Source organism: Octodon degus, unplaced genomic scaffold (genome assembly GCF_000260255.1).
Source record: "Octodon degus isolate 3935 unplaced genomic scaffold, OctDeg1.0 scaffold00194, whole genome shotgun sequence".
NCBI classification, from domain to species: Eukaryota; Metazoa; Chordata; class Mammalia; order Rodentia; family Octodontidae; genus Octodon; species Octodon degus.
Window position 1 is genome coordinate 256619 of NW_004524770.1, and position 22425 is coordinate 279043.

General features: G+C 55.4%; 2 protein-coding genes across 8 annotated transcripts; one reads left to right on the forward strand and one right to left on the reverse strand.

The window, feature by feature from the left end:
• Positions 1-1678: 1678 nt before the first annotated feature.
• On the forward strand, positions 1679-6933 carry Rgs19 (regulator of G protein signaling 19). Of its 5 annotated transcripts, none has more exons than XM_023704359.1 (6): positions 1679-1757; positions 4101-4198; positions 4370-4491; positions 5790-5864; positions 5942-6176; positions 6251-6933. In XM_023704359.1, the coding sequence occupies exons 2-6, from the start codon at positions 4169-4171 to the stop codon at positions 6437-6439; spliced, it is 651 nt and encodes a 216-aa protein (XP_023560127.1). In that variant the 5' UTR covers positions 1679-1757; positions 4101-4168; the 3' UTR covers positions 6440-6933. The 5 variants fall into 5 exon arrangements, with proteins under 5 accessions (XP_023560127.1, XP_023560128.1, XP_004644190.1 ...); XM_023704358.1 differs by lacking the exon at positions 1679-1757 and adding an exon at positions 2309-3009; XM_023704361.1 differs by lacking the exon at positions 1679-1757 and adding an exon at positions 2379-2434.
• A 997-nt stretch (positions 6934-7930) lies between these two features.
• Tcea2 (transcription elongation factor A2) lies at positions 7931-15476 on the reverse strand. 3 transcript variants are annotated; one of them, XM_023704331.1, is made up of 10 exons: positions 15287-15476; positions 12943-13005; positions 12533-12638; positions 11474-11564; positions 10418-10506; positions 10107-10163; positions 9553-9707; positions 9335-9481; positions 8312-8383; positions 7931-8104 (listed from the first exon to the last, which is right to left on the reverse strand). In XM_023704331.1, the coding sequence occupies exons 1-10, from the start codon at positions 15353-15355 to the stop codon at positions 8096-8098; spliced, it is 858 nt and encodes a 285-aa protein (XP_023560099.1). In that variant the 5' UTR covers positions 15356-15476; the 3' UTR covers positions 7931-8095. The 3 variants fall into 3 exon arrangements, with proteins under 3 accessions (XP_023560099.1, XP_004644239.1, XP_023560100.1); XM_004644182.2 differs by having other exon boundaries at positions 10418-10548; XM_023704332.1 differs by having other exon boundaries at positions 10418-10548; positions 14655-15476.
• Positions 15477-22425: the final 6949 nt, after the last annotated feature.

The following is a 22425-nucleotide window of genomic DNA, read 5'->3' on the forward strand; positions in this document are numbered from 1 at the left end:
GGTCCCTGTGCTTTGCCAAGCTTGTTTCAAGTAGGTGCTTTTGACCACTGAGCCATCTCTCCAGCCCCTAGTGTATTATTTCTTGAAACTGTACTTTCGATTTGATTTGAAACTGTCTCATTGCTATATGTTTATCAATAAAACTTTGAAAACAAAAAAAAATTAGAATCCTCAAAGTAAATAAACATTTTGCATAAGAAATTTGAATAAAATCATACCAAGATACACACACAAAAAAAGAAAGCAATACATCCACTGGTGGCCATCCCCCAGTCCTCTAGAACCTCTGCCACCTCAGCCAGCCCCGATCCTCCTGTATTTGACTCTTTATTCTTTGCTGGCTGTTGCTGCCCTGGCCATGACTCAAGCCCAGACTGCACTGAGATCACAAGTCAGCAATAGCTCGCAGGGGAAGCAGAGTCTCTAGAAGAGAGATAGGATAGGGGGCCAGAAAGATGGGGGTCTTGGCAGGGGCAGAAAAGGAAGGGGAGCGATCACTTTGTTCATGACTAGCAACCACTCCCACTGATGAGGGTCTCCTGGGCTTCTGACATGCTCCCTACCACCTGGACCCTAGGATTTTGTCTCTTGGCATTTACTGAGTGCCTGCAAGAATTCTATCTGCTTAGTAAAATGACATTTATTTCATCACTTCTCTGGCACTACATTTCTTCATCCTTAAAATGGGGATCACAGAGCTATTCGAGGGTGTCAGGGCAGGGCAGTGCCCCATGCAGTCAGTACTCCATATCTGTACATGAGGCTGGGGGCTGAAAACAAAGCCCAGTACCCTTAAAGGCCACAAATACAATGGCCTGAGACAATTCTGCACCAGGGGTGGCACAGGATACTCCTTGGGTGAAATCTCACTTTGCTTGAATTCTGTTCAACGTGTGCACACATGGCTTGTGCAGTTGGAAGGCATTTTGTGAGCTCTGCAACACCTGAGTCTGCCGGCCTTCAGGCGTGCTAAGAGAGTGGAAGCCACACCGTTCTGGCAGCCTCCCCCGACCAGATCCGGAACAGACTCAAGGCCCCTGGACACTAGGCCTAAGCCCACTGGATAACTAACAACCGACATCAGGCACAACCCAGCCAGAAGGGACAAGAAAGTATGCCAAAGGGACAGAGGGTCTTTAAATATCAGGCCACCTTCGGCAGTTTGAAGGCCAGAGAATGAGTCAGTGTCCACACACACACACACACACACACACACACAGAGACACGCACGCACGCACACACGCACGCACATTGGGCATGACTGGCTGCAAGCACCTGCACTACAGCGCCCTCCTTCCCTTCTCGGTAGACCCCACAGCAGGCCTGTAGGCTCTGGGCTCCATTTTACTGTCGAGGCTCAGAAAAGGCAAGGATCAAAAATCACTCCTTGGCAGGGACCTCTTCTTGCCCAACAGAACAAGTGGCGCCTGGGGTCGGCTATTGAGTGACAAAAAGGCTAGAAGCCTGCTGAGCAGAGGTGGGGCTAAACCTGTGCCACCCTCCGAGTGCCTCATCCTGCGGGCCACCCGGGATAGTGCTCAGGGCGCTGGGCAGCACGGGGCAGAGCGGGGAGAGGCGGGGCGGGGCAGCTTGGGGCGGGGTGGGGCTGAATGCGGCCTCCCGACCTGAGGAAGTCCCAGCCCCTTGCTTTGGGGAAGTGTCGCGGAGGCGCCTGCGCACTGAGCCCGCGCCCCCTACTCGGTGGCGGGCCGGACCTCGGAACGCGCGGGCGGAGGCTGCTGAACGGGAGCGCGAGGGTGAGTGCGCGCGCAGCGCCAGACTGCGGGAGGGGAGCGGCCGAGCGGGCAGGAGCTTCGGAGGCGACTTGGGGCTCCGTTCCCGGGACTGCGGCCACGGGCCCACGTGGACCTGAGCCGTAGTAGGACCCGAGCCCGCCCTCCCTGCATGGAGGAGGGGACGCGCAGCAGGGTTCCCCTTTTTCTGCAGCTCAAATCCTGGGGAAGTGATTGCTCAAAGGTGGGGGCCGGAAGAAGCCTGGTTTCCGCATCTCCTACCCCCAGAGCCTAGTGGGGAGGAGCCAGGAGGGACACCCCTACCGCCCCCGCCCCACCTCACTCTGTAGGGTCTGGTACCCACTGGGCCTTACAAGTTGCGGGGGAGGCGCTGCACCCCAGGACCCCAGCCTTCCTCCTGCGCGCCGCAGGAGTACCTCCTGCCCTCTGATCTGAGCCCCTGCTGCTGCAGAACACACCCCTTCGGCAGCCAGGGTGGGGCCCAGCCTGAACCCGGCCCTCCCGCCCCCGCCCCGCCTTTGGGTCGCTGGTGAGTGGGGCGCCGCTGAGGCGAGTTCCCTAAGGGAGGGGTGGGAGCTTGAGAAGCTGGAGGAAGAGGTCCTGCAGTCGAAACAGGACCCTCCAGATAACCCCATCAGCAGATACCCGAGAAAGGTGGGGCGGCTGCCCTGCTATCTCAGGTGCGAACCAGCAGGACTGGGGTCCTGGCCTGTCTAGGAAGAGGCCCACCGGGGTTGCAGTAGGAAAGGTATGGGTAGGGTAGCAATGGGAATGGAGCACCTCTGTCGACACCCCTCCCAAAGTTTATGACATTTTTTTTCTGGGATTGTCACATTTTTAACTTCTTTTTTTGGACTGGGCAGACTCCAGGACGTTCTTTTTCCTTCTGTGGAGCAAAACAGCAGCCACTCCCCAGGGAGCCTCAGTCCCCAGAGATCAGACTTGCTGCCTGTCTGGCCTTCCAGCCTGAGGACCAAAGCAGGCCGGGCTGGGGAATGGGAGGAGCCTACATCGAGGGTCTGATTCAGACCCTGTGCCTTCCGAATGGAGGCAGCACAGGCCATCCTGGGGACACCGGTGGCCTCTCTACCCTGAGAAGGTGCAATGAGCAAGGTCCAGGGCCTACAGCTGGAAGGAAGGGAATGCTTCCCATCTTGTTACCAACTGGGCACCTCACAGAACCCCACGCCATCTCTGTCTCCAGTGCAGAATCGGTTGGAGATGGAGGTGGGGGTGTGGAGGAGGAGGACAGGCTGTATCACCCGACCTCAGGTTGCCACGCCCCTTCCTTTCCCTAGAAATTTGACCCCCCAAAAGAAAGCCCAGCTCCAGCTACTTCTGTGTCCCCAGATACTTACAGGGACCCATAATCTTAGAGGAAGAGGGCAGGTGGTGATGGACTGTGGCCCTCGGCTGCCCCACGTGCAGATCTCAGCGTCATCCCCTCTAACCCTCAGTTTTCAGAGGCCAACTGGAAGGCAAAGAGCAGGGGGAGGGACAGCAGGAAGATGAAAAGTAAATGAGAAGGGACCAATTCTCAAGCCCTCTGCCACTGAGGAGAATGGAGGACTACAGTGAGAGCCTCACATGGACAGAGGTTAAGGGGCATTCAAAACTGCCGCTGGCACTGAATAGTCACCTTGTTCCAATGCGCTTGGGATTTCTGGGCTTAGTGGGTGATGTGTTTGCTCCCTGAGAAACTCACTGTCAAGGTATGGCCCAAACACTGTTTGGGAAAGATGAACTACCTGTACATCCCCCTGCTGGGCCCCCCATGCTCCCCTTTTCCCTGGCTGGAAGGCCTATGGGTTTCTCCAGCCTGAAGTCTTGAGCATGAAAGGAGAGAAGTCAGGCTTTGTATGACAGGTGTAGAGCACCTGAGGACCACGAATACCTTGTTCTTTGGCACAGACCCCTCCTCGCCAGTGCACACCCCACTCCCTGCACCCTCAGGAAGTCCTGCCCCAGTCTAGTACTTGCTGTTGGCCTGGCCTACACCCCTGCTGAGCGTGGGGGAGAGTGACAGCCCCAGCTCCTTGGGAGGGGCCGGGCACAGGAAACCAAGAAAGAGGAACCCAGGCTTCCGGCTTCCCTGGCACTGAGTAAATGGGGGCGTCCCAGGACAACTTCTGGGGGCCTCCTTTGGGGCCTAGCCTGGAGTGAGGGGCAAGAGCTGCTGCAGCACACTCGCTCCTGACCCGGCACTGGGGTTGCAGGCAAAGAGCCCATTAATTCAGGAGCAGGCTGAGAGGTAGGGGCAGGGATCAGAGGTAGAGCTATCCTCCCAGGACCCCTCTGAGAAGGTCCAGTCAAATGCTCAGTTAAAACTTTGGCTCCTCTCCCCAGACCCCCAAGCTGTGGTAAGGGTCCTGGAGCTGGTACCACGGAACCTGGGCAGCCCCTTCCACCCACCCATGCCCACCCCAAATGAGGCTGAGAAGCAGGTATGCCACTTCCTCCACCCTTCTTCCTGGATGATGGGGTGGGCAAGCTGGGAAGAGTTGCTGAGAGATCCAGATACCTGGGGACTGAAGGGTCATGCCCACGGGGCTGCAGCAGCCCTGTGTGTCCAGTGGGCTCTGGCCTGGAGGCTGAGGCAGCCCCATCTTCCCCAGCACACAGGGCCAGAAGAGGCGGACAGGCCCCCCTCAATGTCCAGCCATGATGTGGCCCCCCGGGCGGCCCCCAGCCGCAACCCCTGCTGCTTGTGCTGGTGCTGCTGTTGCAGCTGCTCCTGGTATGTGAGCCTGGGAACACAGCTCGCGTGGTGTGGGGGGCAGACCCAAGGCCCTGCACCTGGGGCCTTCTGGTGGCTTCTAAGATATCATCTGTGGGAAGACTGCCCCTGCCAGCTCAGTACTGACCTGTCCAGGAATGCTGAAAGAACTGTAGTACAACAAGCCAGTCCAAACTGCAGACTGTGCAGTGGAGGACAACTTGGAGTAGAGACCCAAACGAGGGAGCATATGGCCCTGGGGCACAAAGGCACTGTGTCTGGGCATCTGCAAGAGACAGGACTGGGGCTTCTAAGCATGTGGTTTCTAGGATTTCCTAGGAGCATGAGGAAGCTGGCGAGGTCTTAACAGAAAGGCCTGGTCCTACCCAGGCTTGAGGACCCCAAGGGCTCTGCTAAACAGTATGCAGCTGAGGCCAGATCTCTGGCAAGACACAGGTATTGAAAGCAGCAGGATGTAGAGCAAGGGTTTTGTTGCCCCCCAAAAAAGGAACAGGGTGTAGTACAGACAGTTCTGTTTAAACTTTTTCTGATGGATTGGTCAGGTGGACATGGACTTGGATCCAGCCCTGACAGGGAAGAAGGTTCTCTTAGAGCATGGGCTTAGGATCTAGGATTAGACAGGTATAGTACAGGCTCGCTCTCCGCATCAGCCAGCAAGTCATGTTGTGGATACTGGCCCTACACTATGGGTCTGTTAGTGGCCTCTTTAAGAAAGGGATGAAGGGGCTGGGAAGATAGCTCAGTGGTCTAAGCACCTGCATGGCAAGTGCAAGGACCCAGGTTCAATCCCTGGTACCACATGCCATGCCACCCCAAAATCCCAGGGGTGCTGAGCTGGCCACTGAAACCAAGCATGGTGGTGCACACCTGGAATCCCAGTGCTGGGGAGGCTGAGACAGGAGGATCACTACAAGTCTAAGCTGCATAGCAAGACCCTGTAACAATAAGTAAAAGATAAAAAGGGGGAGCTGAAAACCAATTACAGGCTGAGGAACAGGGTCTTACACAATAGACCAGGGAAGGAGAAGGATGCCAAGAGTCTGCAAAGTCCCAGAAACAGGAGGAAGAGTGCTGTGGCTGTGGCCAATCTACTTTTGTCAGGACAGCAACCTAGACAAGCAGATTCAGTGGGAGACATATGAAAAGGCCAGCTCCAGGGGCTACCCCGCCTGTAGCAGACTGACGTGTGTTCCAAGCCCCCATGTGTCATGCTTGCCTATCTGTCATGTCCCACATGGGGCCCTGATGGTGCCCAGGTGCCTGGGTGCCCAGGGCATCCTACCTTCCTTTGTTGCCAGGAATCAAGAGCGGCGACGTACATGGCAGGCCTCCCGTGAGAGCAAGCTGCAGCCCCTCTCCAGTTGTGCAGCTTGGTGAGTCTGGCCTCTGTGCACATATATTGGGGAGTGGGGCAGAACCAGATGTGACACCTGTGTCCCAATGCTGGCAGTGCCCCACCAAGCCCTGAAGAGGTACAGAGCTGGGCGCAGTCCTTCGACAAGCTGATGCACAGCCCTGCGGGCCGCAGCGTGTTCCGAGCATTCCTGCGCACAGAGTACAGTGAGGAGAACATGCTCTTCTGGCTGGCCTGTGAGGAGCTGAAGACTGAAGCCAACCAGCACGTGGTGGATGAGAAGGCGCGACTCATCTACGAGGACTATGTGTCCATCCTCTCCCCCAAGGAGGTGTGCTGGCTGCTGGGATGGGGAGTGCTGGCTTAGGGGAGGGCATTTCCTGACCTCAGCATCCCATCCCACAGGTGAGCCTGGACTCCCGAGTGCGGGAGGGCATTAACAGGAAGATGCAGGAGCCATCAGCACACACATTTGATGATGCGCAGCTGCAGATCTACACCCTTATGCACCGGGACTCCTACCCTCGCTTCCTCAGCTCCCCCACGTACCGTGCCCTCCTACTCCCACAGCCCCCACAGTCCTCTGAGGCCTAAGCCACTGCTCATAGGCAGAGTCCAGGTTCACACCATGGCTCCACCTGGCTGGATAGGGGTCGTAAACCCTGGAACCAGACCCAGTTCCAGCGGGAAATACCACACCCTTTGGCCCTGTCTTCCCTGGTCCAACAGGAGTTCCAGCTACAAGGTGGGGTGGAAGTGAGGCTGCCAGCCTAGTGCTCCTAACAGCCCTAGGGTGTACATTAGGCTCACAGCCTCAGTGAGGCCCCCTTCGGGCAGCTGTGTACCCAGAACATTCCTCTAGGGGAGAAGAGAGCCTCTACACCATCTGCTTCATAGCAGGACATACTTCTGCTTGAGCTATCTGCACCTCAGAACCAGACGTGGAACCTCAAAATGAGGCTCAAGGGACAAGACCTGATTATATTTTATATGTTCATGAACATTAACCTGAGAACATATCCTTACTGTGTTTTATCCAAAAAAGGCAGGGGGAGAGAAAAATTCTTTCTCTGCTCCTTAAAAACAAATGTCTTATCTTTGAAGATGTTTTTGAGTGGGAGCCGCTGTGTTTATTCCCACTTTGGGGTTATTAGAGAAGAGGAATCATCGCAGTCTCTGTCCCCACCTTGGGTTCCACCTGAGCCCTACACAACTGTGGCCGAGTGGGTGACTACTCAGCCTGCCTAATGAGCTCTATAACCTGGCCTCAGCCTTCTAAGGTCTGAGATGGGCCAGCCTTCGTAAGAGTTGAGATGTGACCATAAGTGGTACCACAGAGTCAGTCATGGTAACACATATCTGTAAACCCAGCCCTCAGGAGGCTGAGGCAGGAGGATCACTGAAGTCCAACGCCAGCCTATACTACATGTGAGTTAAAGGCCAGTCTGAACTACATAGTGAGCCCTGTCTCAAAAAAAAGAAGTGCTGCTTTAGGTGTCAAAGTTCTTGGAAGGAGATGGGGAGGACAGCCTGTACAGGCACTGAGGAGATGGCCTTCCCCAGAGTCCCCTGGAGCTGGGCACAACGCCATCTTCATCTCACAGGCACCATGAGACAAGTACCACACATTCCCCTGTACTTCTGGGACCTCAAGTGGCCTGAAGCTGGTCACAGGGACCAGGGACCCCCACTCCCTGAGCAGAGGCGAATGGGGCAACCCATCCCCACGGAGGGGCCAAGAGCTGGCCTAGCTGCACCTGAGGAGTGCTGGTAGGTGCTGGGCAGAGTGCCCTGAGGCCCCTCGAGGACCCTTGCTTGTCTCATCTGTGCAAGGCCCTCCCCACTTGCCAACACAGCCAGTTTGGTTGGGCTTTGCCCAGATATGTGCACACCCCAGCACCCTAGTCACTGCACAGGTGATCTCAGTGCGGGCCAAACTCTTGCCTCCAGAGCTGGTCCTCCAGGGCTAACCCAAGCACTGCCTGACCCCAAGGAGGAGTGTTCGTGGCACAGAGGATGGACCAGACACAGGACGAGGCCCAGCTGTGTTCAGCACACCAGGAGTAAGGTCCAAGGATGGCAAAATGGCAAAACAAAACATTTAATAATGAGGGGCAAAAGGCAGAACAGTGCATGCCAAGCAGGCAAGCTGGAGCAAGCATGCCACCTTCTGAGGGTCTCCAGAGAAGCTGTGTCCACCAGGAATGTGGGAGACCATGGCCTGGGACTGTAGCACATCTGCATGAAGGCTTAGCAGAACTGCAGGAAGGCAGAAAGACATCCAGCTGAGGCCCCACTTGACTGCCCGGGCAGAGGCAGGGCAGCCCCCCAGGGTTGAGTCACTACCCTCCAGACTCCCAGGATAACTGGGATGGCTAGCCCTGGTGCACGACACAGGATGCCCCAGAGGCAAGCCTCCAAAGAATGGGCTGGCAGGAGTCAGCCAGCCCGAGCCCACCCACCTACCTTCCAGCGGTTTCCACACTCATTGCAGACAACAAAGGTGGTCATGGGTTCATCAGAGCTACGGGTCTGCACCTGTGGGTGGGTGGTGGCACACCTGCTGTAGAGAGCTACCCCCTAGCCTAGGCAGCCTGGCATTGCTAGCTCCTGAACCTCAGTGCATGACCTGATCTCAGGCTGCCCTGAGCCAGTGTTGACCCTATGGGACAGGTGAACCACCACAACGTAGACCCTTGTATGGACCTGAAGGGTCTATGCAGAGCTGGAAGTCAAGGTTGAAAGGACCCCAACATTTGAGGCCCCGTGGAAAGGGGACAGCAGGGAGACGATGACAGCTGTGCCTCCTTTCCAGAAGGACCAGGGCCAGTTCTGGCAGACACTGGGTGCTCACTCAGCCCCATACAGACTCCGGTCCCCCACAAACCACAGAGGGAGACAGCAGTTTCCACCACCTCACTGGAGAAGCTTCATCAGACACAGCTACTACCTCAACCTGTTCACTTGTGCACAGGTGAACAAGTCCGTCTGTGTACCACCTGTGCGGGCCATCTGGTGCTCCCGGATGGCTTCCTTGGTCATGGCCTTACGGATCTCCTTCAGCTCATCACTTGCCATCTCCTGGGGTAGGGGGCCAAGTACTTAGGGGGCCACTCCTCCCAAGCCCCCATCATCCCTTACAGTCCACACCATCTTCCCTGAGCACCTTAGCATCCACTTCCACAGAAGGGCTGGTGGCCGTTGTTGGGTAGCACACACCACCCTCCTGCCTACATTGCACCTCATTTGTGCTGGGCAGGATCAAGCCCCCAGCTTTAGCACCCCAGAACATATGGGTCCACCCCCTAGATGCTGATTATGTAGAGTTTGGGGTCCTGAGTGAGGAGGATAATACCTTTACACTCAGAAAAACCAACACTTGAGACACCTGCTCTGGCACCATTTTTGCTGGTATAAGGGTGGTTCCTGGCCAGACAGGTGGGAAAAGGGCTGCAGGTACCCTAAAGATATGGGCCCAGGACAACTTGCCTGTGTATAGGTGCAGTTCTTCTTTCTGCACTTGCCACAGGTGAACAAGTCTGTCTGTGTACCACCTGTGCGGGCCATCTGGTGCTCCCGGATGGCTTCCTTGGTCATGGCCTTACGGATCTCCTTCAGCTCATCACTTGCCATCTCCTGGGGTAGGGGCCAAGTACTTAGTGTACAGCTTGACAGAAGCGTCCCCCAATCCCTCCTGAGGTGCTCACCTCCGATGTCATCACTGCAATCTGCTGGGGTGTTATGGCACCGCACAGCACATTCCTCCGAAGCTCCGGGTTCTTGGCGTCCTTCAGGTTGGAGATGCGGCTTCTCACACGATTCTTGTACTTCATGTCTGTGTTTCCCACATCCCGGAAGATGCGTGCAGGTGTTTAAGGACCCATCTGAGGCCAGTGAGCTGCACCCATGTTTCAGGGGGCTGTGTGGGGAACATTCTGCCCAGCCATGCAGGGATTGATCCTCAATCCAGGCCTTGTGCAGAGCTGGAGGCTACAGCACCTAACTTTCCCACGCCCATTCCTGGCTGAGGCCTAGCTCTCACAGCAGGCAGAACTGGCCCTTGGCCCATCCAGGGAGGTCCTTGCTAGGACAAGACAGCCCCCTCACACACTATATACACCCTAGGAAAAGGCAGGATATGGCCCAGAGAAGGTACTGGCAGTTCAGTAGTTGTCTCTAGCAGCCCCCAGAGGGAGCCAGGCCCAGTTACCTACAGACTCCGACTGAGGCCTTGGCCCCACAAGCCCTGCACAAAGGATATACTCCTCGATTTGAGCCGACAGACGCTCATAGTCTGCGCCGACTGCCACGTGGTCGTCTGTAAGAGGAAGCCCTCACTAACCATCCACCAGCTTCTCTGCCTGCTACCCTTCTGCCTGTAAAGTACCTTGATGGCTATAAGGGACCTCACATCCCCAGGAGGCGCTACCCAGGGTCCAGCTGCTCTAACAACCCCCAAAGAGCCGCTGCCTGTTCCCAGGGCAGGACCACAGGCTGGGCAGGAAGACCTCTGTAGTGGCAGGCTGTGCTGTACAGCAGGGCATGTTGGGGTCAGGGCTCCTGGGCACTCACGGTCTGTTTTCAGGGCAGTGGTTAGCATCTCACGGCACTTGTTGCGTACAGCATCACAAGTAATGGGCACCGGAGGAAATGTGGTGATCCTTGGGGTGGATGGCACCCTGGTCAGCTCCAGCCTCTTACGGCTGAAGAGAGACAGGGCACACTGAGCTCAGATGCAAGGCCACACACACCCCAACAAGATGCTAGTCCCCAGAAAAGCAGGTGTCAGAGCGCCTTCCCTGCCACCACAGCCCATTTGCTCTACCCTAACAGATTCCAGCAAGCTGGTGACTTTGCTCATCTTCATTCAAGCCCAGTGTGCCCCTGAGGTCTGCCCAGATAGCCAGAGGGGAAAATGGGCCATTGGGTCCCCAGTGGGTCAGGGCTCACTCCCCAAATGAACAGGGTGGGCTCCCTCATGGCTGCGTAGGCATCAGCGGAAGCAGGCAGCTTCCAGGAGCACACCCACCACGCAGTGTATAGATGAGGCCACACTCCACACCCACACCAGGAGTCTGGAGCTCGGCCTGGCCTGGCCTGGGCCCAGCCACTGCTACACAGTTTTCTCAAGAACAAAGCGGCCTCTCCACCACAGCCTGTCACCAGAACACCCTGGTCTGCATAGCAATAAGGCCCTGAATGCTTCCTGGGGCAGTGGCGGTCACATGTGCATGCAGGGCAGGACAGGGAGCCAGGCACTGCCTTTGGTTCTAGGCTGGACTTTATGGGAAGGTTCTCATCCTTGAGTGACATCAGGCTGATGGAGACAGGCACAGCAGGCCAGTGAGAACCAGATTCAGGACAAGGCCAGGAGAAGCAGGCAGAGGGTTTCCTTAAGCCAGCTAAAGACCTGCTGCTGTGTTCTGCTGAGGAAGACGGCAGGGGTCTCCTTGACAAGAGGACAGACATGGCCACCTATCTCAGATGGTTGGGGCAGGAGATCTCAACTATGAGTGAGTGGCCCTCTGGGAAAAGCCCCTCCCTTAGGGAAGTGTCCAGGAACATGGACATCAGTGGAGGAAATGAAGGACAATAGAGGAGAATGTGTCCCTCCTTTAGTTGTGCTACCTGGGATCCATGGCCTCTGAGGCATTCTTTGTGGATGATGTGGGTAGAGTTGTATCCCTCCCTCGATCCCTGGTTTTACCATCAGAAACATCTGTCATTGTCAGAAAACAGAAGGACAGATTGGTGAGGGCAGGACAGCAGGAGGTAGACTACCACCAAGGCCTAGCTTCAGCTAGACCACCATCCCTTCACCCCTGCTCCCAGCCCCACCAGATGTGCAAGGTGCCAGGCCACCAGGCCCTCCTGCCAATGAGTCCCTCTTCCCCTAACAAACCCGTAAGAGCCTGAGCCTCAAACCCCCAACCAAGCAGGTCTTGCCCTTACTCCCAACCAGAGACCAAGCATGTACCCTATAAAGATTCTCCTAAACTCAGCCTTGGATGGAGCCTGCCCAGGCCTTCACAGGGAACCAGGACATGCATGTGACACTAGCATCCCAATGGTCAAACCACTGGAAATAGAGGCAGGTCCTGTGGCTATCCCCAAGGGTATGGACAAAGACTAGGAGAGGCTGGGACCTTTCCAGAGTCCAGATGTGAACTTGCTTTCCCATCCTAACCATGTATCTGCAACCCAGCTGCCCTGTCCCCAGAAGCGGGGAGAAGGGGGCACCTCTGCCCAATCCAGCCCTTCCCGGTGTAGTAGCTCTAGCTCCTCCCTCTCTCTTAGCTCCATGCCTTTCCTGCACATACTGGCCTTGCCGTTCTGCCCCTCTCTGTGTGACTCCCACCATTCAGCCACTTTCCCTAGGGCTTCTGATGTCCTTGCTACTGCAGCCCAACTCCGGGCCTCAACACTTTTTCTCCCTGTTCTATGTGGAACTTTCTCTAGCACATGTTCTTGCCCGATCAGTCATGCCTCCCCAACCACCTCTCCCAGCTCTTGCTGATGAACACCCATCCATCCACTTCTAGCCCCAAGTTGAGCACTTCTTTCACTCCAAGGAGGCCAGGCTCTGGGTCATATGAACAGCACCATATGCTATGCCAACCAGCAAAGGTTCCACACTTTTTGGGGGCCCACCACCCTACCACTGAGCCTTCAGGGCCTGACCCGCACCCAGAAGCTTCTTCCAGGACTTGATGAGAGACTTGGCCAGTGCAATGACCTCCTCATCCGAGCTCTGCTTCCGCAGGGCGTTGACAGACATCCCAACACGGGTAGACTGTAAAGCAAGCAGCCTGTATTGGGAAGTGGTAGGGACCCACCCCAGGGGCCAGACCCACAGGGTAGGGGCTAGGAACTGGCCCAGGACAAGTAAAGCCATCCCACTTGGAACCCAGGCCAGGATGAGATCTCAGGAATCCTTGCCCATACTCATCAAGTACCAGAAAAAGGAAAAACCCTCTCCTCAGAATGGGTGTTTGTAATAATCAAGCCCCTGTCAGGGAGAGCCACAGAATCCCTGCCTGATGCCCTTGGTGCTGCTGTCCCCAGAGCTGTCCCACACTGGGGCAGGCAGGGCCTACCTGAAGCAGGTGCAGCGTGATAGGCATGGCCTTCAGCTCCCGCAGCAGGTCCATGGCTCCCTCCTGGAAGGAGAAGGGACCTTCATAAAGGACTTTAGATCTTAACGGACTACCCTACCTCGTACTGCCCACTAGAGGGACAAAAGGCTGTAACAATTTGGACATCAGAAAGAAACCACAATGTCTCTACCTAAAATACTTAGGGCTCTGCACACTTACTCTGGTACCATAGCAGGGTTCCCTCAGCCCCCAACCTAGGCAGGAATGAAAAAGAAATCAAGTCTGCCATCTTGATCCTACAATTTACATGGCTTCCCAAATTAAGTCCATATCAGCAACTTTCCTGACCTCAAACTACTCCAGGTCACTAAATCAGAAGAGCAGAAATGCCACATCCCTCCCCACTATACTTGAGTGGAGGGATAGCCCAGGCCCACTGGCCCCATCCCATCCATGCCCCTGTGTGCAGCACAACTGCTCCCTGGAGTTCTGTCAATGGGGGTGGGATCACCTTAGGGTACCTCCACTCAGGTCACGGCCACAGCCAGCACCAAGGTCCACTGCTGGCCACCACTCCTCTGGGTGCTTCAATAGACCTCCCTGCTCTCTTTCCTCTACCTTGTCCAAGATCTTCATTCCTTGAAGTCCTCAGAGGCTATGCAGACAGGCCATCCCTCCATAGCAGGCAGATTCTTCAATATTCTCAGAAGCACCAAGTGACAACCCCAAAACCCTTGCCCCTTAAGCCGCTCTGCCCCATTACCCCTTCCAGCACACTGACAAGTTTCACATTCCCCAAAACTTTGTTTGAACACCTTTTCCTACATAGATCTGGATGGGCTCATGCAGCACCCCCTCTGCCCTGCTCTGCTGCCTTCCACAGACCCTATCATTTGATCCTAGCGTGTTCATGTTAATGTCTCCTCTCGCCACAAGGGGGCAGACAACGCCCCACTCCACTCAGATGTCCTGCAGCTGAGACTGTGAGTTGGGAACAGCCCACTCCCCCCCCCCTCCAACACACACACAATTTGGGTGGCTTCTCTGCTCAGGCTGCAGATCCTCCACACCCTCAGCAGGTCCTGCACCCTGCGCTACGGACCAGGCATAACGTGAACTGAGAAGACAGGTGATCCTCAGAGCTAATGGCATTCTGGACAGCAGCAGACCCTGAGCACTGGGTGACACCGCTTCTGGAGTGGACTTACCACCACATGCATGAAAACCCCCGAACATGCCCCACCTCCTCAGAAAGCCTCTCAGGTGCTGCAGGCCTCCTGGGCCTCTGCAGGCTTCCATCCCCAATTTACAGTGTGTTCCTTCCTCCTGGGCTCCTCCGCATGCTACCGACCCATCCATTTCCCCCCACCTCATCCATTTTCCTCGACCCCCACCCATCTCACACATTTGTAGTTTAGGGTTGTCACCTTCCAGGAAACACTTCCTTTTCTGACTAGCAGGTCACTGCCACCCTGACTCTGCCGTCCATGGTGCCAGGGGTGAGTGCAGCCATGGAGGGATCATTGCGGGCACACATGAACGTATGAGAGCCTGCTCCTCGCCCAGTGCAGGCCCTGGCCAGGAACTCCATCCAACACTAGTCCACATTCACCTCTGCACATTGAAAACTGCCACCCCTGCACCCCACAGTACGCACAGCCCTGGAAAGCTGCGCAGGCCTCAGGAGCAAATGACTCAGCTCCTCTCCTCACCTTCACCGACAGGGCTCTCCCAGGAACCACCTCCCGGAAGGACAAGTCACGTTAAGAAGCTCCTTCACTACCTCTCCAGTCCCTCCCCACCCACAACAGGCAGGACACTGGCACCATCTACTGAGGATGCTTCCCGAAAGGCTGCAAGGGTTGTCAGTGTCAGAAGCCGGGCTAGACCTGGGCGGCTTGACACAGCACCTCTTGAGGCTCAGCGCCGGGCGGCAAGAGGCCAAGCAGCAGGGGCGAGCCAGACCTCCTCGGGGGCCTCCCAAAGCCCACAGGCTCTTCCCAGCCTCTCTACCATCTGCCCACACCGACTGGCTTCTGGCTAAGGGAGGGAAACAATTTATTAGAGAAACCTGGTTCTTGCGGGGAGGGGGAGACCAGACAGGGCGAAAGGGGGCCCGCCTCGGCCGACCAAGGGGCCCCTGCGGGGCGGGCGGGCAGGCGGCTGCCTGCGGGTCTCGTAGCCCGCACGGCGTTCAGTCCAGAGCGGCAGTCCCGGGGACAAGTGGAGGGCAGGGCCCGGGCGGGGGTCTCAGCCGGGGCGGGATCTTGTCCTGCCCGCTGCGGGCTCAACCAGGTGTCGTCAGGGCGGGGGTCCCAGGGTCCTGGCGGCCCGCGCCCCTCACCGCGCTCTTCCTGGTCACCATCTTGTCCAACCTCCGGGCGATTCGCGCGATCTCCTCTTCCTTGCCCATCGTCACCTCTGGAGTAGCGCCCGCGCCCCCTCTGCCGGCGGCCCCGGCCGACCCCAGCTGCCCTGCCACCGCAGCTGCCGAGACCCTGGGTCCAAACCCCCGCCCTGCGGCCCCGCGCTGTATCCTGGGACGCAGTCCCCGCCCCGCGGACCACAACTCCCAGAAGGCTCCGCGGCGCGCACGGCCGCCTGGGAAGTGTAGTCTCGACCCGCCGGACCGCCGCCCAGAAGGAGGTGGAGGGCGCGAGGCTCGGTGCTCCGACCCAGGGAGCGGGGACCGGTGTGGTGTGAACTCTGCCCCGTCGCGCGGCCCGCCCTGGCATCTAGCGACACCCAGAGCCGGACCCGCGGCTTCCACTCCTTCAGCCCTGCCTTTCGGCCCTTCTGATCTGTACAAGCAGCGAGGGAAACAATTTATTAGAGAAACCTGGTTCTTGGAGTGGTGGGGGGACCAGACAGGGCGGAGGGGGCCGGCCTCGGCCGACGAGCAGCCCCTGAAGGGCCGGCGGCCTGCGGGGCTCGCGGCCCGCGCGGCGCTCAGTCCAGAGCTAACGCGCGACACAGACTAGGCACAGGCAGACAGGTGGCAGCACTACTGCGAGCGAGCCCTGGAAGGACCACACTGCGGACGCCCAGGCCGGGGAAGGCGTGAGCGGCTTCCCTTGGGATGCAGATGCTGGGGTGCGCCCGAGGCCGCGCAGTTCTGGGGAATGGTAGTGGCCAAAGCGCTGTATCTGAACTGTGCCCTCCATTTCTGAAATGCGGGCAAAGATCCCAGGTCAGAGGGCAGATGGGATGTCTAAATGGCCTGGGCTAACAGTGTCATTAATGAAATATATTGAGTTTCCCAGGAACCAATAAGTAACGAAACTTTTCCAAGGCAGTAGACCCATAATGAAAGAACACAGCGCTCAGCAGCTTCCACACCTGTCAGTTCTCCCCTTGCCTGTGAGCTAGGTCCAGCGCAATGAAGCGAGTCCTTGGGGCCGGAAGCCTGTGCTGCGCGTGAGCACAGGCTGTAAGGGTCAGGTCCACCAGGGGCACCAAGGGAGGCTGAAGCCATGCACCCTTGAACCACACCCTTGACGAATGATGACTGACCACACCGAGGAGCTGACGTGAGTCCTGCAGAACCCATTGTGGGGCTACCCTTGTGAAAAGATCCCAGATTATGTGCTCTGCAGCTCCAGGCTAGAAAGGTTTCTTGGCTGTCTTGCAGCCAACCGCAAGGTCAGATCCATGAAAGCTGCCCAGCCAGCCCTGGGCAGACTTCTCAGGGTTAAGTTCATTCAAAGACCACCTGAACTGGGGGTCCTGCAGTGCTGGCAGAGGCTGGCCACAGAAACGCCCCTCTGCTAAGTGAGGCAGAATTAGCTCAAAACTGGGCGGGCAGGTGTGTGCCCATATAACACCAAGGTGCATATTGGAGAGGGAGAGGTAGGGTAGGTCTCCTGGAACCACTGCCTTTCTGCTAGAGGAGTTTGTGGATTCTTGGCTGGGAAGTAGGGTGGGCACATACCCTGAGCAGGTCACCTTTAGAGACCCATCTGATTTCCCCACGGAGGGATAAGCACAGAGTTTACAGGAGAGGAAATGCAGTCTGAGGGTCCACCTTGATTCTTCCCGGACAAGTTGACCCAGGAAGGAGACTGTTCTTCAGTTTGGGGCTTTTTTTGTGTGTGTGAAACCGGGGATTGAACTCAGGCCCTTGCGCTTTCCAGGCAAGTGCTTCTTCCACTGAGCCATCTCCCTGGCCCCTTTTCTTCAGTTTTGATGCTATACTTTGTTTTCTGTAATTTTTATTAGTACATGTTTCCAGTAAATACTGATTACATTCATTGTAAGGAATTGGCACACATACCAAACACATCCAAATTCTTTTGTCCCTTTCTTTCCACCCCTTTTTTTCTGCCAGAGTAAGATTCATTTTTATAAGTCTTTATAAAGTTAATTGCTATACATGCATATTAACAGCCAGACTAATTGGCAAAAAAAAAAAAAAAATCAAAAACGTAAGACAATTATACTAAATCAAGATACACTATTATATACACTGTCCATGCTGGATTATACCAACTTTCTTTCTCTTCCCATTATCTTTTTTCTTTTGCACTTTTTTTACATATTGACTTTTTCATATAAGAGAAGCCAGGCAATATTTAAGTTCTCATGTCTGATTTACTTCACTTAACATTATCACTCTAGGGTGTGTCCACTTTCCTCCAGATGACTCGTTATAGTAAGAAGACTTTGTGAGGGACCTTGTGTAGTGAGTCCTACAGGGGAGTCCCCCACCAAGGTAGGGTTCTAGGATCTTGTCCTCTGTGTAGATCAGAGGTGTGAGCTATAGGCCAGACACAGTACACTAAGGCCAAGGCAGAAGGCTCAGAAAAGCTAGGAGTAGCATTCCAGGGCAGAGGGTATTCCATGGTAGGAGGTGGCAGAGTGGCCTGGAGTGTGTCTCTACCCCATGACCTCCACTAAGCTATGGGGATGGAGAGAAGCTCCTCACAGCAGAGACAAGCCTGGGAGAAATGGGAGAGACGTGCAGGACAGGGCCTTATTCTGATGTGAAGGAAACTGGTGACATCATCTTCCCACACTACCCACAGAAACGTGTTCATCTTCACTTACAAACAAACCCATGCACCACATGTGGTCATCAGGGTCTTGGGCTGACTCTGAGCACCACTCAGTCCCACATGTACCCTTCTGCTGACAAGTACAGTGATCACTCCACCCAAGCAACACATGTTGCCTTTCAGTGAATAGTAAAGCAGGGCTCGGGGGCCCAGCCCTAGCTCAGTTCTTTAAGTGGCTGCTTCCACAATGCTGGCAGCCTCAGTTTGCTGTAGTTCGATCCCCACAACACCCCAGCCATGCAAAAGTGCCCTGAAGGCATTCAAGGAGCAAAACACACACACAAAAAAAAAAAAAAAAAAAATTCCTTATTCCATTTTTAACGGGGCTGGAGAGATGGCTCAGTGGTCTAAAGCACCTATTTGGAACAAGCTTGGCAAGGCATCAGGGACCGCAGTTCAATCCCCCAGCCCCGCCCCCTGGTGGGCTGAGCTGGCCACACACACACACCTCTCTCTCTCTCTCTCTCTCTCTCTCTCTCTAATAAATAAAAAAAAATAAAATAAAATAAAGCAGGGCTTGACTTCTAAATCACAAATTTTAGAACAGGTCTGATGATGCATCCCTGAGATCCCAGCAGTCAAGAGGCTGAGGCAAGAGGATCACTGTGAGTTTGAGGCTACATACTGAATTTGAGACCACCCTGGACTACATAGCAAGATCCTGTCTCAAAAAAACAAAAACCGTCAATCCATCACAAATTTTCAAGAACACTTTTTTTTTTTTGCGGTACCAGGGATTGAACTCAGGACCCTGAACTTGCCAGACAAGCTCTTATTCCACTGAGCTATCTCCCCAGCCCTAATCACAAATTTTCAAGAACACTTTCATATGTATGTTGATATGACTGGTTTCTTTGTCAATCGTTGCAACCCAGAGTACTCTGTGCCCTGAGGCAGAGTTCAGCGGGTGCCACCAGCTAAGAGCACTGCTTGTCCTGGTGGACACTGCTTTCCAAAGCTAAACAGGAACTCCAAGACGATCTGCCCTGGGTCCATTTTCCTCCTATATAAGATGTGAGGTGGCCCCCACCTTCTGGGGCCCTCAGAGGACCACAAGAGTTAGTTTGGGGAGATGGCTCAGTACAATAAGTGCTTCCTTGGCAAGCGCAAGGGCCTGAGTTCAATCTCCGATTCTGAAAAAAACAACAACAACAAAAAAAAAAAAACGAAGAAGCAGTTTGTAAGGAGTCTGCCATGTCTCACTGGGCTCCACTGAAGCCCAGAGGCTGTAGACAAGAGCAGACAAGGCTACTGTGGCTCCCTAGGAATGAAGACAAGGAGGCTGGCAGGCTCCCTGCATCAGGGTGTCATCCGTGGTGGGCCCAGCCTGCGGCTGTGGGCAGTGGCATGGTAGCCCGACCCATAGCAGGAGCAAGCTAAGCCAACAGGATGCAGGGAGTGGACTGGCCTGGCAGGGGTAGTACAGGAGGAGGCAGTGGACGGGCTGAGACTGACTGGCCCCAGTGCAGCCTGTAGATGGCGGGAATGAGCCGCAGACCAGTTTAAACCTGGCTGCCAGCCTTAGGGAAGTCCTGTGGGTTCCCAGCGGGACCACACTGTCCAGTAGTGATCACAGAGCCACCAGAGTGAGAATATGGTCAGTGCTGAGGGGCACTTGCTTGTGGGGCAATGGCACCATCCAGCTCCAACACTTTCAGTCAGTCTCAGAAACATTCACTCCCAGGCCCCACATGAGTTCCTGACCTTTAGGACCTCACTCAGAGCAGTCACCCCATCTCGGTCCCCACCCTGGACCTGGACCCTTCAAGTTCCTCCCCTACAGAGCTTTCCCAGACAACTGCTGGGGCCTGCAACCCTCCTATGCCCAAGTGCTATACCACAAATGACAATATGAAAACCAGTGGAGCCTCCCTTGGGTGTTCATGGCAACAGGGCACTGTCCATCCCCCAGACGCTACTGGAGCCCTATGCAATGGGAAGGAGGGTGCCCTCAGACTTCTCCACACCCCCTAGTCCCTGAAGACTGGGAGAACAATAGCCTGACATGGAGCTGAGGGCCAGGACTCCCAAAAGCACTTCACTCACATTCTGCCTGGCTGCCACCAGGGGCGACCTCTGGTCCCAGGATGCCCAGGCTGGGACCCCTCTGTGGTTCACCCTACCAAGAACCCTAGCAGAAGCCCCATTCCTATGCCCCTTTCCTGGAGCTGAGCCCCAACTTTCCTTAGGGGTTTAGTTTCCTCCTGTAGGGTCTTTCCTGTACTAGGTGCCTTTTTACAAGAGAATTTGTAATCAGAATCTGCTCTCAGTAGCCCTCAGTGACCAACACAGCCCTGTCTTCGGGCTCTGGAAGGAGAAGTCCTAGCTTAAAGGTCTGAGGAGCCTACTAAGGCCCTCACAGGATCTGGGAGATACCCCCAGGACCCACCCCACTGGGCCAGCTGCACCTTTGGCCTACAGCCCTCCCCTCCTCCATCCTCAGTCCAGGAAACAGCGGAAGCTGAGGCCATTTATTTTTCTATTTGTATCCCCCACCCACCCCCAAAGCTGGCCATGACCCCAGAAACTAGCATCTGTGCTTCCCCTCTAGCTGAGGCAGGGTGTTGGTGGGAAGGCTTCTGCTACGAAGCTCACACAGACCCCCATTTCCCATCACCATGCTGTGGGGAGCACCCTGGAGCCCTGGAGCCCCTACCTTCCTGTCACAGGAGGGGGCGGCCTTAGTCCATCAGGCCCTCTCAGTCACTGTGGGAGCTGAAAGTGTGCACCACAGGGCTCTGTGGAGCTGTGACCCTAACCAACTCCTTCCAGGCCTCTCTCAGAGGTCATTCAGGCAGTGGCCATAAACTTAGATGCGGCAAGCATTGCCTGCTATGTGTGGGCAGGGCAGCAAGCTGACCCTGCTTCTGCTGGCTTCCCTGGTGTTGCTCCTAGCTCTCCGGACCTCAGCCTCACAGACTGCAGAATGGGAAGAGCACTGGCTCAGGGCAGTGTCTCTTGGAAAGTCCCCGGCCAGCCCACAGCCTGGCTCAAGCCCAGCTCCCTCCCTCAGAGACAGCACTAGGGAAGCCAGGAGGCATCCCCAGAGGCCAGTGTCGGCCTGCTGGAGGCTTGTTCTAACAATGTGCTTCCCACACACAATTCCCAGAAACACTGCCCCCCTGCCCTGCCAGCCCGACAGCCTGGCGACCACCCCACCCTTCTCCTCCCCAGGGGGGCCCTAGGCAGCCACAGGGTCAGGGGTGATGGGTGAAGTTCTGAGGGCTGAGTCAGAGGGCAGCCAAACCAGGAGTCCTGAGGTAGTCTGTCTTGTCCTGCCTTCCTTCAGAGACTAGGGAATCTCCTGAGGGCAGCCATGGCTGGGCCCCTGCAGGAGCAGTGGTCAGTCAGTCCCTCAGTTTGTGCTGAGGCTGAAGAAACCTAAGTTGGATTACACACTCTGCTCAAAATCTTCTGAAGGGGCTGGGGAGATGGTTCAGTAGAATAAGTGCTTCCCTGGCAAGCGAAAGGGTCTGAGTTCAATCCCTGGCTCTGCAAAAAAAAAAAAAAAATCTTCTCAAGAGGCTCAGAGTGTAGCTCAGTAGTAGAGTGCTTGCCTAGCATACAGTAGGGCTTTGGTCCAATCCCCAGCACTAGGAAACAAAACAAAACTCCCAGATCCAACTTCGGATAAATCCTAGCATTTGGGAGGCTGAGGCAGAAGGGTAACAAGTTCAGACCCAGCTTAGGCCAATTAGCAACTGAGCAAGACCCTATCTCAAAATTTTCAGAAAGGGGAATGGAGCTGGGCATGTAGCTCAGTGTGAAGTTTCTGGCTCCATCCCCAGTATCTACAGGTGCATGCAAGCAAACACACACACACACACACACACACACACACACACACACACATCTTACTATGCCTTTGTCCCCATGAGACCCAGATGCCCCCCAGACCATTCTCCCTGTTCTTCCACATACCTGCAGGCTCCTTTCCACATCTTCATAGATTTCCTTCAGATGTGGCTCAGAAGTCACCTCATGAAAAGACAGACCAAGAGGACCCTATACAAGGTCCACTCCCCATACCTGGAACCCCAAATTCTTTTTTTTTTTTTTTTTTTGGCGGAACCGGGAATTGAACTCAGGCCCTTGTGCTTGCCAGGGAAGCACTTATTCCACTGAGCCATTTCCCTGACCCCTGAACCCCAAATTCTGACTTGCTTGTTTGGTTTTTGTTTTGATTTGGTTTTTTGGCAGAACCGGGGATTGAACTCGGACCCTTGCACTTGCCAGGCAAGCGCTTATTCTACTGAGCCATCTCCCTGACCTCTTTATTTGGGAATGCTTAATTTTCTGCCTCTCTGCATCAGGATAGATGTGGGTTTATTCTCTGCCAGATCCCTACCTCTTGAAAGAGGGTCTGGACCAGCAGGTGCTCAATGACAGATGGATGGATGGATGGATGGATGGATGGATGGATGGATGG

Bases quoted from the DNA above. Each gene is read 5' to 3' on its own strand.
- Tcea2 (XM_004644182.2), bottom strand. From the start codon at position 15,355: ATGGGCAAGGAAGAGGAGATCGCGCGAATCGCCCGGAGGTTGGACAAG. The intron at 9,708-10,106 runs ATATCCTTTGTG...AAACACCTGCAC, and splicing joins GTCGGCTCAAATCGAGGAGT to GCATCTTCCGGGATGTGGGA. The intron at 9,482-9,552 runs GTGAGCACCTCA...CCCCTACCCCAG, and splicing joins TTGCAGTGATGACATCGGAG to GAGATGGCAAGTGATGAGCT.
- Rgs19 (XM_023704358.1), top strand. From the start codon at position 2,859: ATGAGCAAGGTCCAGGGCCTACAGCTGGAAGGAAGGGAATGCTTCCCA. The intron at 3,010-4,100 runs GTATCACCCGAC...TCCTCTCCCCAG, and splicing joins GTGGAGGAGGAGGACAGGCT to ACCCCCAAGCTGTGGTAAGG. The intron at 6,177-6,250 runs GTGTGCTGGCTG...CCCATCCCACAG, and splicing joins CCATCCTCTCCCCCAAGGAG to GTGAGCCTGGACTCCCGAGT.